Source organism: Numida meleagris, chromosome 4 (assembly GCF_002078875.1).
Source record: "Numida meleagris isolate 19003 breed g44 Domestic line chromosome 4, NumMel1.0, whole genome shotgun sequence".
Lineage (NCBI taxonomy): Eukaryota > Metazoa > Chordata > Aves > Galliformes > Numididae > Numida > Numida meleagris.
In genome coordinates, this window is record NC_034412.1 from 34,068,195 (window position 1) to 34,084,619 (window position 16,425).

General features: G+C 44.0%; 1 protein-coding gene across 8 annotated transcripts in view; it reads right to left on the bottom strand.

Annotated features, from left to right (window-relative positions):
* The window catches only part of SLC7A11 (solute carrier family 7 member 11), a 63,394-nt gene extending 47,784 nt beyond the window's left edge, over window positions 1–15,610 (bottom strand). Inside the window, exons 1-5 of one of the 8 annotated variants that reach the window (XM_021394188.1) lie at window positions 10,340–15,610; window positions 8,813–8,937; window positions 8,153–8,372; window positions 5,395–5,521; window positions 1,517–1,632 (exon numbers count right to left, since the gene is read on the bottom strand). In XM_021394188.1, coding sequence (XP_021249863.1) covers window positions 1,517–1,632; window positions 5,395–5,521; window positions 8,153–8,345 — 436 coding nt within the window. In that variant the 5' untranslated portion in view covers window positions 8,346–8,372; window positions 8,813–8,937; window positions 10,340–15,610. Of the gene's footprint in view, window positions 1–1,516; window positions 1,633–5,394; window positions 5,522–8,152; window positions 8,744–8,812; window positions 8,941–10,328 lie in introns of those variants that run through there. The other 7 variants (XM_021394190.1, XM_021394191.1, XM_021394189.1 and 4 more) reach the window with 7 other exon arrangements.

Below are 16,425 nucleotides of genomic sequence, written 5' to 3' on the forward strand. Positions count from 1 at the left end.
CCCGCAATGCTACTTCTGTGTTTAATTACTTTGTGTAGCCTCGGCTTATCACACAGATTTTCAATTAAATTAAAAGCAATAAAAATCTATTTCAAATTGTTCACTTATTGTGCTTGAATCGCAACGCACTTAACAAAACACTTTTAATGGAGTCCTCACTTAACATTCCTTCTGTCTCAGTGACCTTGAAGTTACTGAACATCTGTTTCATCCTTATCTTTCACTGAAATATTTTAGACAGATGTCGCCATAAAAAGTCATTGACCTCGAAATTCAAGCCCTTAATTCAATTATTCCTGTGAAACCTATAGTTTGTGCATAATTAAGTCAGAAAGAAATGCGGTCACACACTGATTTTTTAACACTCCTGGCAGAAGTGAGCTCTTATCAAGAGAACTCCTACAAAAAGCCCCAGTAACCTGGAGACCGAAAATTTCCATGTCAATTGAACTCTCTACCCCAAAGAAAGAAAAAGTCATCTGAACCTATTATTGTGCAAAATTAAAGTGGTCCCCTGCATGCCTTTGATCATTTTGCATGTCTTAATTCCTTTTTCCAGCCCTTTTGTTTCTGATACGTGCATTGGCCGAACTGAAAGGAATAGTCTGTTACTAATTACTCCGATCTGCTCTGCACGCTCCTGTCAGCGCAGCTGAGTCTGTGTGTGTGTGAGAGAGTGAGGAGCATCATCCATGATCACTGCACAAACCTGGAAACAAACCTCTACTGCTGCATGGCTCTGAGTCTCATTCACATCAGGACCGTGCCTTCCATTTTGCACAGGCTCACACACCGCCCAGGCACACCAAGAAGCCCCTGGCTCAGGGCTAGCCTCCTTCCTTCCATCAGCAGGTTTTGGTTCCTGGTGTCTCCAGACAGTCCCTTTACACTAATCGTAAAGTTGGAAAGAGGAGAAGAAGCTATTTGTAATATATGCGCATTTCGAGCCAACTGCACATCCCCCGGCTCGTGAAGCCGTTGGGGTTCCTGCTTCCCAAGCTGTGAGTGCCTCAGTAAGTTTTATCACTGCGCAGGACAGTGAGGGACTAAGGATAATGATCTCATGTTGCCTGTGCTCCAGTCAGAAGTGCTACATTTCTTCATGGCATCATACTTGGCAAGTGCTTGCCTCCTAAAACAGGTAGAGCAATGCACTTAAAATCAAGTAATCATTCTTCCGTATCTCTGGCACTGGCTCGTCATCTCCCAGGGACTGAAATTGCTTCCACAAAAGTAATAGGAGTTCTGCCATTAATTCAAGTGGCAACAGAATCAGGCTTAGCAATAGATTTTCTCCACCATTAATAAAGTCTGCTCTTCTTTGTACCATTGCATACCTTCAGAAACACACACTCAGGGAAAAAATCACGCCGGTGCCCTTGGCACTAGATGCACACTCATTCTGCAACAATTCACATCAAACAACTACCTGTTCAGCGTCTGATTACCTTTTTTTTTTTTTTTTTTTAATTTACATCATCTTTACTCTTCCTGACAACTAAAATTGGATACTTACTGATGCCAACCGCCGTAATAAGTTTAATCGCAAGTTCTGGGATTTCGCATTGCATAAAGAAAGGTTCCAAAATGTAGCGTCCAAATGCCAAAGATATCACCGCTGTGGCAGCAGGGCTAGAGTGAAAAGTAAGGATAGAAAAAAAAATCACAAAATTAATCTGCAATAACATGTAAACAGTATTCATTTGGGATCACGTTGTAACATCATTATCACAGAACTGCAAGGTGTACCCAGCTTTGGTGCCTGCTGGTGACTATGGCACCAGGTACCATGATTTCTGAACATAACAGACAACCAGAAACTGTTTGGCTTTGCTCAGATCCTGCCACTGACAATTCTTACCTGGTGGGCTCTTACCACTTCCATGGTGTGAAGCAGCCATACACAGAAAGGAGACGCATCAATGTAAATTTTCATTCCCATGCTTGCAGAGGACATGGTCAGATTTAATTTACATGGGCAAAACTCTGTTTAAAAGTTGTTAAGGATTGAACTGTGATGGCAAGGTACATCTCACCCCTCACAGACAAGCACATTAATTTCAGCGAAGATGAGAATTCTGCTTTACTGAAACAGGAATCGTAAAATTACCCGAGTCTGTTACTAAAATCTGAGACAATGTAAAAGACAAACGAAAATGACATCTCCTCAAATGCAAACACTATTTAAAATGTGTGTTACTTTTACTGACAAACAACTTTCCAGCACTGTGACAGGGAGAATCCTCAAAGCACGGAAAGCCCCTTCTGTGCAGCAGAGGAACATAAGGAAAGGCAGGCGTGCCTGTTGCACTTCCCAATCTGAAATGATATCTCTACAGCCTCTCTTTTAGAGGCAAGCTAAATATTTGCCAGAAGCCTTTGCACTGATGCATGTTACCTTCCACTGGACAGCTCGCAGGATCTGAGCTCCATCATACTGCTACACACAGCAAGGAGAAAGGGGCCTCAAAGGTTTTTTGAGTGAAACAACAGTCCCTGCAAATTTGTTATGAAAAATCTACAGCATTTAATAAAACAATGCCTTAAGTACAGAATACACCTCTCCCAGTTGAATTTTAACTAAAATACAGTTGCTAAGAACAGTGTAAAAATTCTGCAGAGAGGTTGTTATTCTTCATTGAAATGTTAAAGGGATTTTCCACCAGAGAGTTTTGCCTTTGAACCAAAAAGCACCATGACCCAACCAAAACATCACGCACTGCGTTGGATAAAACTGCAGGGAGCAAAGACCTGAAGCATCTTCCTAAGAAAGTTTGTACATCAAGTGAAGGCAGACTTGGTGGCCTGGGCACTTGTTTTACCCAACCATTTGCTGCCTTTACCTATCTAACTGACATAGGCCTCCAGCTCTAACACTCCACATCTGCCCAGTTTGAACTGGCCTAGATCAGGCAGAAGAGCAGATCTCTGGAGTTTTCCCTGGCTTGTCTCCTCAGTCTCAGCTCCTTCCTCCAGAACCTGGATTTTTCCCTCCCATTTTAAGGAAAATCTAGCTCCACACCATTCACTTTTAAAAACAGAGCTCCTAAGATTATACTTTAATAAATAGCTAAGTTTCCCATCTTCCCACATTTGGAGAGTCACTGCTGGCAGTGTGCTTGGCCAGCTGAGACTGAGGGAATGGGACATTTTCCTTTTGACTGCAATCATAAAGATCAGCAGGCTCCTAGCAGCTGTGTGCTCACAAATGCACACAAAGCAAATTAGCAGCTTTCATTTAAGGGCAAGGAGAGAAGAAAAAACCTAAAAAGAAAGACAGAGGGCAGGGGCAGGCAGAGGGCCAGCAGCACACGCCGCAGGCGCGTGAGTCACCTCTTCAGCAGTGCGCTCCTACCCAACCTGCAGGGAGCGACCAGCAGATCCAAGTGCTGCAGACAACACCTTCAGTCATCCTCACTTGTCTGAAAACCCGCCTTTTTTCTTCTGTTTTTAGGGACATAGTACACCCAGGACCTGACTTCGGAGGGAAAAAACGTTCCCACCTGGACTGGATGAGGAACAGCACAGTGCACGGCGCTTCTAAACAACAGGTGATGCTGGCACAGTTTACTCAGTATGTGGGCAGAGCTAAGTGTGTCCTAGACCATAAAATAGTGGCTGTAAGCATATACGAGAACAGGAAATGTTTATTTTGGTTGTGGGTGTGAAAACTCCGCAATCGTTCAGAGGGAAAAAAGGCTGAAGTGAGACGTGTGCGTGCAGCTTGGCCCCCCAACAACACCGTTGCTGCACACCAAGGCTCAGCCCCTTTGGTAGCCACAGCCAACTAGTTTGCCATTCCGGAGTCAGCCCTAAGACTGTGCCCAGAGTTTCAGCAGTGCCGAGCTGATCACAAGTTACAACAAGTCCGTCTCCCTCGCTGCCTCTTGGGTTGGATGATTAAAGAACCCACCGATGTTCTTTCCCATGCAAGATGATTATTTACTGGGTGTGGGGCAGAGTGCAGTGACTAAGAGTGTTTTGATGACACTCCTGGGACACCGACGTGTGTACAAAAAAAAAGAAAAAATAATCGAGGAGAGGAATTTAGAAGGTCTGGTTTCTTGTGGGTACTCATGCCTAGGCTAACAGCATCTCCCCTCCTACTCGAGTGCAGGTTAACAAGGGGATTTCTCACATGACTCTCCTTCCATGATTCTCTATTGTGCAAGGGTATAACAACTTTCACACCACTGTCTCCCTCGATGAAAACTGTAACTCCGCTTCCTCTTTCTGGTTTTCTTTTCAGAAAGCACTTAATATGATTAAGGCATCCACTCATTCATCACATTTGATGGAGTTTATTTAAAGGTTACGTATGGGTGGGGAGGATGCAAGGGGCCATCTGACATGCACAATCATTTCCTCTGGAAATGAGATAAGGATTTACGGTTTCATAATGAGTCAGCACTGTTGGTGCTTTTAAACTCAACGGTCTATGCTAGAACTCGTCAATATTATGTAAACATGGCTGCGATTTGTGATGAGGCTTGTGCATCCATGACTCATTTGCTTGTATCAGAAGAGAAGGCAAAGGAGTGCTGATTGGCCTAGGGCAGGAACAGAGCATTCCTGAGTTTATTTCACACAAATGAACTGCCCTATTCTACATGCAACAAGCTCTCCAGCTCCAGTAATACTGTAAAATAATAATAATTTTAAAAAAAAAAGGCCACATTTTACTTTGACAAAAAGATTCATTTACATTATGAAAGTTTATTTGCTACAATCTAGTGATGCTGCATCCTTGTGTTGTAATTTCCCTATATAATGCCAAGGGCTGTATCAACCACAAGCTTATGCACCACATCAGTACTTCGGGCATTTTAGGTAAGTAAGGACTTAATGTTGCTTTATTTGGCCAGTTTTCTGTAGTAGCTTCTCCAACACACCATGAAAACGAAAGATGGGGACCAGAATTGACACCTAGAGAAGACGGAGTGCCCCCAGACCTGAAATCTTCTGGGTGACATCTGTGCCAAGTGTTATTCCTGTATCCAAACACAACAGAGACCACTCCAAAAGCCAGCACCTAGGCTTAGGAAATGTAAATATGACTTTCCTCTTCCACTATACTTCACGTAGGCACGGGTATTAACATTAACGGATGTTGTAAGCTTAACAAAATAAAAACAAGTCGCTGAATTTGTGTGACAGGCAGCTTTTGTAGAATCTTTTTTTTTCCCAATACATACATATGGGGAAAGACATATGTCTTTTTGAATGTTTCAACACTGAGAAGCAAAATAGCACTGTTAAATTGTCTGGAGCAGCCACACTAAAAAAACTTAGCTGATAGATCAAGATACCTTTGATTTCTTTGGCACTTCACATACTGGAAAGTTTTCGTCGTGACTGAGAAGTGCCATGCCACCAGAGAAGGAACACACTTACCGAATAACGAGCAGTTCCACCCAGACTCTCACAAAAGCAGGCAGCGGGCCAAAGGCCTCCAGGATATACGTGTAGTGACCGCCAGATTTCTTAATGCACGTTCCCAGCTCAGCATAGCAGAGGGCACCTGTGACAATGAACCTGAAGCATCACAAGAGATACCCAGAAACACCTTTCCCAACATCTATCAGGTGAACAACCGAGCTGCTGTGGTAACACAACTTCTGATACATTCTAATCCTATTTTTTTCTTTTTTTTCAATAAGTGTTAGAAGTTTTGTATCGTTCAGGCGGACTTGCAGTTGGCCAAGCTGCACAGGTACCTGGTTACATCTTGCATGTAAGTCACAGCACAAACCGTTTATGAGCAAGGTGCTTCCTTACTCACCCACACTGGTGTGGCACAAAGTGCTGCATCATGCCAGCAGTGCAAAGCCCTCTGACACACAATTGAGAGCAAATATTGCACGGCGCCATCCAGCCTCGGAAAACCCACCTCATCCTTGGAGGAAAGCCTGAAAATGGCATTCCCCCCCTCCTCAGCCATAGGGAGAGCAAGCGACTGGCTCACATCTGGAAGCAGAAACCACAGATGGAGGATTTTCGTCACTAGTACCCCCAATGTCTTGCACGCCAAACTCAGGGAATGGCTCGGCTCTGGCTTATCAGCACTGGGGCAGTATTGGCTTTCCCAGCAAAGAGCAGCTCCCAGGGAGAACCCCAAGGCTGCTGTCAGCATGATGCATCACCTCAGGCATTACAGAGTGGCAACAGCACACTGTGACCATGAAGGCCTGCATGAACCACCTGCTAGCGCTGCGTGACAGCTGTCACACAGCCTCACAACCGGGGGATTCTTACTTCCATGGGCAAAAAGAGCACTCAGTCTGCTTAATCCAGGAAGCCCTTTTTGGAGGAGCCACAAGAAAACCAGTTTGTGAGCACTGCATTACACAGAGCATTACACAGATCAACAACATACATGAAGTCTGTTCCCCACCTGCTTTTATGCTGCTACATGTTAAGGTGAAAACTACAGTTATCGAAACCACCTGACATGTAGCAAGCCCATCGAAGCCATAAGACTTTACAACACATTACATCCTCATTCTTTTGCTTTGTTTGGGGATTTGCAAAAACACGACAGGTTTTATCCAATCATCTTTAGCTTTCCTGGAAATGTACTTAAAGAAATTCTTAGGGCCACATTAAAAAAAATAAAAATCTGTTGACAGACTTTCTCTTGCCATCCTGCTCTGGCGTAGTTCGGAATGAAGCCAAACCGTGCTTTGATACACGTTACACAGACAGCCTCGGCAAGAGCCTAGGTGACCTTTGTATGAGGTCTTACTGTAATTAAGCCTTGTAGGAAATTTAAAACATTAACGACAAAAATATTATGAAATAACAACTGTAGCGGGTCCATTTAGAGGGAAGAGGTAATATCTTTTACTGGACCAAATTAGACAGATCCCTACATGGTGAGATCAGGAAAATGCCCAGGAAAAGCCATCTGATTTTTTCCACAGACTTTACTTCACAGCCAGAAAATTACTACTATTGAAGTTAAAGCTCCATAGGTGATGCTTAAGCAAATTCTGTTTTGACTACATCTAAAGACCAGGGTCTTACCACAGGGTTACAAATTGTATTTGAGGTGTTTCTTTACAGGGGAATTTTGGTTACAGGCTGGACTTGAACGTTTGGACAAAAGAATACGTTGCACATTGTGCCAGTACAATTAACATTTGACCAGAATGGGTCCTTTCTTGCATCGTCTGTTTGGCTTGGGTGGACTTAGCCTCCAAATACTCAATGCTGCTTTAAAGCTCGGAGCCAAGTTACACAGGGTGGCATTTGCACATTCCACCTATTAGACAGACACGTGTTAGCCCCTATTTGTCCTCCCTACCTCGTGCCAGAAAACAAGTCATCTCTGTTTTAAATAAAGCCAAGACTCATGTTAGTTCCTCCGCTTCTTTGAGATTAACTCATTAAGGAGGTCAATGGACCCTCTGTCCCCCAGGAGTCAGGGTGGGGTTTTCCGCTTTGAATGGGGCTTTGTGTACAGAACAAACCACCCAGCATTCTTCAGAATGTAATATTGTTAAAAAGAAACACAGCAAAATGAGTAGAAACTGCCACAACGGGCAGGCCAGAAATAAAACTCATTTTACGCATTTGTTTCTGCTGCATTCATCCTTGCAAACCAAACTTTTCAAGGCACGTTGTGAGCGGGGAATAAAGTGAAAAGCAGTAACACGAGACAGGGGAAGAGGGGCTGCTGGCATTACTGCTCTGCTCCCTCTCATACCGACAGAGATTATACCCCGAGGGAGTTATTCCCTGAGACCTTGACCGAGCCTTCAGGGAACCAAGCAAAGCTGCCTCAACACTTTGCCCTGCACATCAGCTGCCAGGGGCCTCACAAGCAAGCTCTGAGCTACTTCTTACAGCCAGAAGAACAGCATACTATGTACAGCACGGCTAACGGCAGAAAGCGGGCACTTGCTTTTTCTTTAGGGACCCATGAGAAACAACCTGCATTCACAATCTGCATTGACACGGTGCTGGGTGACAGGGATTGTGGACTGCTGTGCCTTGCACACAGCTTGTTGCAGAGCAAAAGCCTTCCGCAGCCCCATTGGTCCACAGGCTCCATGCTGAGCCTGGATATCCAATGGAAAATCAGAGAAAAAATAGGAATAATCCACCGGCTGCCCCCTCCAGACCAACTGGAAACATTGAGCAGACTTACCGAAGAGCGAAAGGATGCCACATGCTGTCCAGACCATCAAGGACATGCCCACACTGCCCGTGTTCTTCAGGATCCCCTTGGGTGAGATGAAGATGCCAGCCCCAATGATAGTGCCGATGATGATGGAGATCCCCCTCAGCAGCGTGACTTTCTTTTTCAGCACCACCTTCTCCTGCGGCTGCCCGCTGTCCATGGAGGGCAACCTGCCGTTGGGCTGCCCCTGCAAGTAGCTCCCATTAGACACCGTCACGACAGCAGGTTTCCTCACCATGCTACCGTGCCACCAGCGCGCCAACGGCAAGCGCAGCCAAAAAGTTCCCAGCAGCAACTCAAGGCTTTTTCCTCTCTCAGCCTCTTCCTCCACCGTCTCTTATCAGCGGGGTTGCTCCAACGTGCAGGTAGAGCTCCGCTCTGCCCTGCTGCCTGCCAGTGCTCACAGCACCTGCACCCTCACCCTGCCCACGGGCACTGCCCTATCGCTGGGAACCAGCTCAGCTTCCGCGTGGACCTGTATTTAAGCTCTTGTCGTACCAAGTTACTCCAGCTGAATGATGATGCAAACTCTCCAGGTTTGCATCAGCCATTTGAGAAACCTCTGGCATTACTCAGCACTTTTTTTTTTTTTCTTCTCAAAGCGTAGGGGCATGTTGCACAACTGACCTGAGTGTGGTAGGAGGAACAAAGCCTTCGCAGGAAACCCAGCCCATCGAGCTCAGCACATCGCCGGCGGCACCCCCAGACACGCTCCCCAGTTTTTACAGCAACTTGTACACAGAAACAAAAGCCTGCTGAAACACAAAGCATGTCAGAGCGCGAGGGGAAAAGAAATCAAACAGGATACGTCAGCTCTGGGTCTGATCCAGCTGCTTTTTCTCTCAGCTATCCTAGTGAAAGTTCAGCGCGCGGGGCTGAACTCCTCGTCCTGCTACAGTGGGTCAGCCCCTGCCTACCTGCGAGCTTATGGGGACTGCCAGCACCTACCTAAAGAACACAAAACAACCCCTGTTAGCCCGTGTTGCCTGGCAACGCACCCAAATCAGACTCGTGAAAATCTAGGTTATTTCCCCAGTACAGTAATTTTCACACAGGCGCTGTTTCTGGGATGTTGGTAACAACTCGACAGTGACACTTCCCCTTCAGAAACACCATCCCTGTCTGCAGATGCCGTGCTCTGGCAGGAGGAGAGCTCCAGGGGTCTCCAGCCACTAAGAAAACCAAGTGTTCCCTCTCACAGAGCCCCTCAGGGCAGTCAGGCTGCTGGACCCTGCAAACTTCTGTTTCGCCACCTGGTTCCTCAAATGCCAACCTGAGAAATGAAAGTCTTAAAAAGAAGAACCCTCTCCTAAAGCAGAATGAAAATCACTAGCCTTCAAGCGCTTGTCAGCTAATTAAGGGGCACGCAATATGTGCCAAAGGGAAAAATCCTGCCCAGCTTAACTTCTGCAGCTGCTCGTGGCTTCAGATCAGATCAGTGCACAGAGAAGTGATTCCTGGGGTTGCTGTTTAATTGGGACCCAGCATCGGGGTGGGGAAAGATAGCAGTAAAGCAGCATTTTATTGTTTGAAAAACAGGCACTGAACTCCGAGCACAACTGCGCTTTCACATTTATTTGGGAAACAGGAGATGCTGGAGTACTAAAACACTGCAGCTGTAAAATTACACTTATTTTAAAGCCTCGCATTTCCAGTTATAACTCACCTGTAATAATTTGCACTGAGGTGAAACAAGGCATGCTAAAAGCTTATGTGGTTTAAATGCATGCAGGTGAAAACAGAAGGGATTTTGGCTTTTGACTACACACTGGCACTGCCTGCCTGTTTTCTGAGCACATCCTGCCCTGCCTGACCCAGCACCGCTCACACCTGACCTCGGGACGCGCTTGCCCCTCATGCAGCACTGCTGGGTCCAAACCGAGCTCTCACAGCACTGGTCACACATGAAGCCACGAGGAGGTGTCATGCTACGCAGAACTGTTTTTCCTTGGTGTACATTTGTTAGGCAGCCTCTCAATAAGATTATTAATGCCTGAAGTAAGTAGCCAGATCAAATCAGGGAAAAGCATTAACCACAGAACTGGGGTGGGCTGATGATCTTTATTCTCATTTCCGAAGGCTGTTTATGGTAGATTCACGTGACATCTTGAAACATCAAATAGTGTAATACAATCGTTCTTACCTAATGCTTACCCTCTATTTCAGTAGGAAGATGGCTCCAGGATCACATCAAAGATCAGCAGGCTCCCAGCCGATCCCCAGGCAGCTCCCCGCCACCCAGTCATCTGCATCAGTACAAGCGCTGGGCAGTCAAATGGCTTTCTGATTTCATTTGATCCCTAGCCAGAAGAATGCAAAAATGTTCTGAATCTACATTTGCCCTTTGGACATCGCTAGTAACACTCCCCCACGCAGGGAAAAGGGTGCTCGCTGCTTCTGTCAGGGGAGGATAGTGGGCACGCACAGCTTAAGACTATGTAGAAATCCCACCAAACTGTCTGAAGTGTGAATCAAGGAGGAACAGATGCAGAAAATGCTTTTTCTGAACTACTGGCAGCTTGCATGTGATCACGCTATTTGCAGCTTTCCCAGTGGGCACTGCTGCGTACACCATTTCTCGATGCTATCCATTAATATCAAACAAATCTCTGCATTCAAAGCTTACTTCAAACTATCAGAACAGACAATGCTTATTTGGTGCTCGGGTGTGGTTTGTGGTTTTCTGGAAATTTCATGAGAATCCTCTGCTGAGAATGCCCATTGCTGCCCCACAATATGCTGCACGTTCCAAACCTGTTCCCACCACCTGCAGCCCAGCTGCACCCATCACAGAGCACGGGCTGTGCAACCATAGCACAATGCTCAGTCTTTTTTAGAGAGCTCTTCCGAAGGCATGGGGCTTAACCTGCCTGATGCTCAGAACAGCCCTCTTCTTCCATAAAAACCTGCACTGGAAACAGAACAAAAAGATAAAAGGTACAATTTTCTTTAGACTGATGAAATTATTGGAAGCAATGTTTCTAAAGGCGATGCTCTGAAAATAAACCTTCACCCCCCCTTGGCACCTGGCACTGTGCACGGGTTTTTATTGTTTCTCTTTGCTTTTTTTCCCCTCACTCCCCAGACATTTTCTCCCGAGCAAACACTTTCAAACATAACAAGATCGTTACTGTGAGGTAGTTTCCTTCTGAATCGCACCATCAGCCCCGGGACAGTGTTTCACAGGCTGAAAAGCACTGATGCAGAGTTGGTACTAGCAGGGCTTGTGCCAAATGCCTGGACACTGCTAAACATCGACTCTGAAGAAGCTACAGTGTGGATATTTCCCCTGAGAAATGCTACCAAACACAAACACACAGCCTAAAATTCAAGTCTGGACTTGAGTTTCAAATTCTCAAGCCCACATAAACTCCTTGATTTTGTGGTGTAGCAAGCATGTCTTGATAATTCTTCCAGGCATTTGGATATCAGCTCATTGCATCAAGCAACTCCAGAGTCACAAGTCAAGCCTCCAGGCTACACATTGCCACAGCCATTGGAGACACAGAATAAAAGGAAGTATGGCGAGGCAAGGAAAACCCCAAACTTCTCTGTGTGGGTGGCACGGCATGAAAAAGTTGTTTAGAAAACTGGGCTGAATCTTCTCTGCATAATCCCAAACTGCTTGTGAGCCTCAGAAAGCAGCCCTGTAGGAAAGCGGCAGTCTGGTATCAAATGTCAAAGGAGGACAAAATACCTGCAAGTCTTTGTTTCATGTAGAAAATCTAGCGGTGAAAAGTTGTGTCTGGGGATTTTCTGTTCCTTTTGTTATGTTAAGAGATAGTCTAACTAGCTCTGGGAAAATATATATATATATGTGTAAGCAATTTAAAAGCTCAGGTGTTACTGGGAATTAAGTGAGAAAAGCATCATCATGCACCAAAAACTCAGGAGATCAGGATGGGTTTTAATGTTATAAAGAAAACCTGGAACTGTGAGAAGATGCTACTATCTCCACTGCAAGCCAAAGTTTTAGTTAAAAAGTGAATTACAGAGAATGCTGGGGGATGTTATTTTGTAGTCAGTCTCACAAATTACTCAATTATTTTGCATTCCGCTTTGTGCTGGATACAAAGAAGATACTTAGAAGAAAAACAAAAAAAAGAAGGAATGAAATAGTTCCCCACTTCATAGGCTTTAAAAATCAAACAAAAATCTAGAAGAAATCCAAAAGCAATTCAAATGTTATTTCATGAATTTTCAGTAAAAGACTTCCAACAAAATGCCAATGCAGTCAGCAAATAAAAATCTGCTTCCAAGAAGTCTACAGACAATGACTGCAGTTTAGAAAGCAAATACTTCTGAAAGATTCAGAAGTATCCAGCTGGGGGCTCTTCAGCCTGGAGAAGAGAAGGCTCAGGGAGACCTGATAGCAGCCTTTCAGTATCGAAGTGGGGGCTGTAAGAAAGACAGGGACATTCTTTAGCGGGGTCTGCTGTGATAGAACAAGGGGAAATGGTTTCAAACAAAAAGAGGGGAGATTTTGAATGGATGTAAGAGGGTTTTTTTACTATAAGGGTTGGCCAGAGAGGTTGTGGATGTCCCATCCTTGGAGACATTCAAGGTCAGGCTGGACCAGGCTCTGAGCAACCTGGTGTAGCTGTAGGTGCCCCCGTTCACTGCAAGGCAGTTGGGCTAGATGACCTTTAAAGGTCCCTTCCAACTCAAACGATTCTATGATTCAATTAGCTGATATCTGCCTATGAATTTTCAGCTAGAAAAGAAAAAAAAAAAGGTTTTCAGAAATCCTTCCTGTATTTTTCACGACTAGAGCTTTATTTCCAGCTGCAACAATGATAATTTCAGCTGAACAGTTGGACGCTTTAAGGAATTTTTTTTTAAAGGAGAAGAATCATTAATGCCTGGTGCCAAGCAAGAAAACTTCAAATGGAAAAAAGCCAATTTTGACTGAAGCCCTACATACATGGATAAAGGATTGTGTTTTATATTATCTCATTTTTCATATTTGGAATCTATGCAATTATAACCTCAGCAATGCTGTACGTAAATATTATTCTTAATTTTTCTGTGTTTGCATTTCTTGTCAGCAGAATGAGACAACAATTTTCAGAGTCACTATGTTATCCTTCCTCAATTTTGGATGCGCACACTGAAACATCCCATGGCTTTCAAGAATCAAGACTTTGTGGTAAATTTCTGTCAAAAATGCAGAGATTCCTCACACAAATACAAGTTTATTATTGGCTTCAGGGAGCTGAGATTTTACTTGAGCTGTCTTAACCTAGGCTGAGCGTGTCAACAAAATTAATTGATGCTTCTGAAAAATTAGGATTCCTAAAAAATAAACATAGGTGATCATCACAGACAGAGAAGGTTTTCTTTCCTAGTTCATTTCTCCATTTTCTTGATGCGAATTCTTCACACTAGGTAAAAAGCTTATAATGTGAAGAAATCACGTAACAGTTGCTTAGATTATCACATTGAGACTTGGCTGTTTAACTAATTCCTACTTGCTTTTACTGCATTTTTTCATACAATTTATCCAGTATTATATAGACAAGAAACAGGATGTTGGGGCACTTACCTTACTCCTCTGTTTGGCCACGTCCTGTACTTCATGCGAATCACATTCTCCCACGATAAGTCAAATCTTTCTATGAAATCCTTTTAATGAGTTAATGATACTTGACCCAAATCACAGGTGTGACAACGAAATTCAGCCGCAGGATCCTGTTACTAAAATAATCTATACAAAATCCTGGAAAGGGGAGTTTTTGAAAACTTGAGCAAAATTTCCATGTACTGACCACTCCATAGGGAAGTCATTCAGATCACTTTTCCTAATCTGAACTCCAATTCCTTAAACTCACCCCAAAAGAAGGTCACCCTTTCTTCCTGTCAAGTTTAATGAGCTCATTTCCCTCCTGCTGCATACAACTTAGACTACGTGGAGCACAGATTCAAAGTCATTTGATTTTTCTGAAACAGAAAACTCTTACCCAAGCACCCAAGAATAATTGTAATGGGATTTTTAGTTCCCTTCTCATTCCCCTCTCAATTGCCAGATGCAGCAATAGAATTGCATCTGTGGATTTCTCCTTTGGTTCATTTAAAATAGCTTTTTGTCTGGAGACCAACCAAGTCCTGGTCACAGCATCTTGCAGCTCATGAACACAACAAGGTCAGGCTCCAGACAACAAATTGCCAGGTACTTAGCACTTCTTAAAGCTCAACAGCAATGGCACAACATGTGCATTTAGAGATGGACAAAATCTTCTCAGTCAAGTGCGGAAGCAGTAACAGAGTTTACCAAAGGGAGGGATTAAACAGAGAAAAGCAAAAGCACTACTCAACATGGGTGTGCAGAAATGCTTCACCGGCGATTGGTGGTCCATCATTCACACTGGCATCATAATTTAGCAATGAAATGTGGCCTATGGATCCTACAGGGAATTGTTTTATTGGCATCTAAATGTGCACACTATGTCTTCTTGAAGTATTAAAAACTCCATCAGAAAGAGCAGTCGTTTGGAGTGTTGCCAAGGCAGTTCAGCAGTTTGTACTAGTGCTGCTCCATATATTATTCCTACATTTCAATAGAGAAGAGCATCTTAGTGCTGAGGTCAGCTTCTGTTTCTTCTTTGCAAGTGGAGTTCCTCTTTTCCACATTCACAATATACTCCTCAGAGGTACTGTCCATGCAGGTAGGACTAGAAGAAGGTACTGAGCAATGCTGTACTGTAAATCACATGAATACTTGTTGAAGTATCACAGAAACTTAAGCTGGAGGAATCCTGGCCTTCTCCTGTATCAGTTTTTGTCTAGGTTACATAATGCAGACTTTTTTACGTTTAATTTAAAAAAATTGGAATAATTCTTTATTTGACAGGAATAGAGTCTAAGCAGAGAGATCAAGCTAATCATTAGAATATATTATTTACTAATAATTAACTTCAGTTTATCAAATTCCTTCAGAGAAACCAGGGAAAGTACAGTATCCCAATTTGGCTTTCTGAAAACCACACAGATTTGAAGACACATCCTCATACACCATAGTAACAAGTTTGGTATGCCTGGGTTATTTTGCCATTTGTTGTTCCTTTACTTTCACTTTCCTTTTTTATTTCTCACCTTTTCTCTCACTCTAAGTACACTCTATAGATTCTGAGCTGAAGTAGGAGCCATTCAGAAATTTCTCTTATTTTTCCATACTTTTCTATGCCCCTTTCCAGGGCAAAGAATGAATCTCAGTGAACAAAGTCTCACTCATTCTTTGATCTCAGCATCCACCATGACTCCGGACAGCTCATTAAACCTGTATCAAGCAAACAAACAGCTTATCTCAGTGCTATTTTATTGTCCTGTTTGCCCCTCAGGCTATTTCAGCATTGCTCATTTGAGGAGGATTTGACCAACCAGCTCTGAGCCAGCCTCATTGTGAAGGTGTTCTCTCCCCCACCTTCTTTTTTTCTCCTAACTTCCTCCTCCAGCCCAGCCTTGCACAGGAAGACAATGAGCAACAGTACTGATAGCACTCTCACTAAAACAGATTAATGATCACAAATCTGTCTCAAACAGGGAGGATGAAAGAACTCATAGCAGACACCTGGTTCAATAGCTAAGGCATGTAAAAACAAAGTATGACTGTGAACCAACTTATCTTACTCCATAAATAGTGAGCAGCCCAAGAGCTCCTTGAGCTCTCCTGCACAGCTGCAGGGTTGCAAGACAGAGTCTCACATCAAGTAGGGATGCCTCTTGAGGTCATGCAGAGATCCCTTACACCTTGACAACAATGCAGATCTTGGTAAGTGACTAATAGTTTCTTTTAAGCTTAGCTAGCTTCATTAAGATTATATCTTAGATTCACTGTAAGCTTTGTTAGCTTTGCCAAAATCACGCTTTAGAGTGATTGTGCACATATGATCCCTTAGGCATAAACTGTTGACCAAGTCTGGGACTAGAAGTGGATCCAGCTGCATTTAGGCTTCTTCCTTCTGTGGTTCAAGGAGTTTAGAAACGGGTTCCACTTTGAACGTGGTGACTCAAGGGGAAGGTCTCCTGTATGTGTGTATTTAACCCTAACATCTATGCAGTAAATAATCAAGTGCATCCAGTGTTGCTATCCCCTCCCGTGGCTGTCCATCCTCCCAACCCGAGACTGTCCGTGCTCACTCGGACGGAGTCTCTCAGTCACCGATGCGGTGGAAGCAGATCTCATTTATTCCCCGGGATGCTGCTGGTATTATACCCGTACAACTGACTGCATCCGCAACATG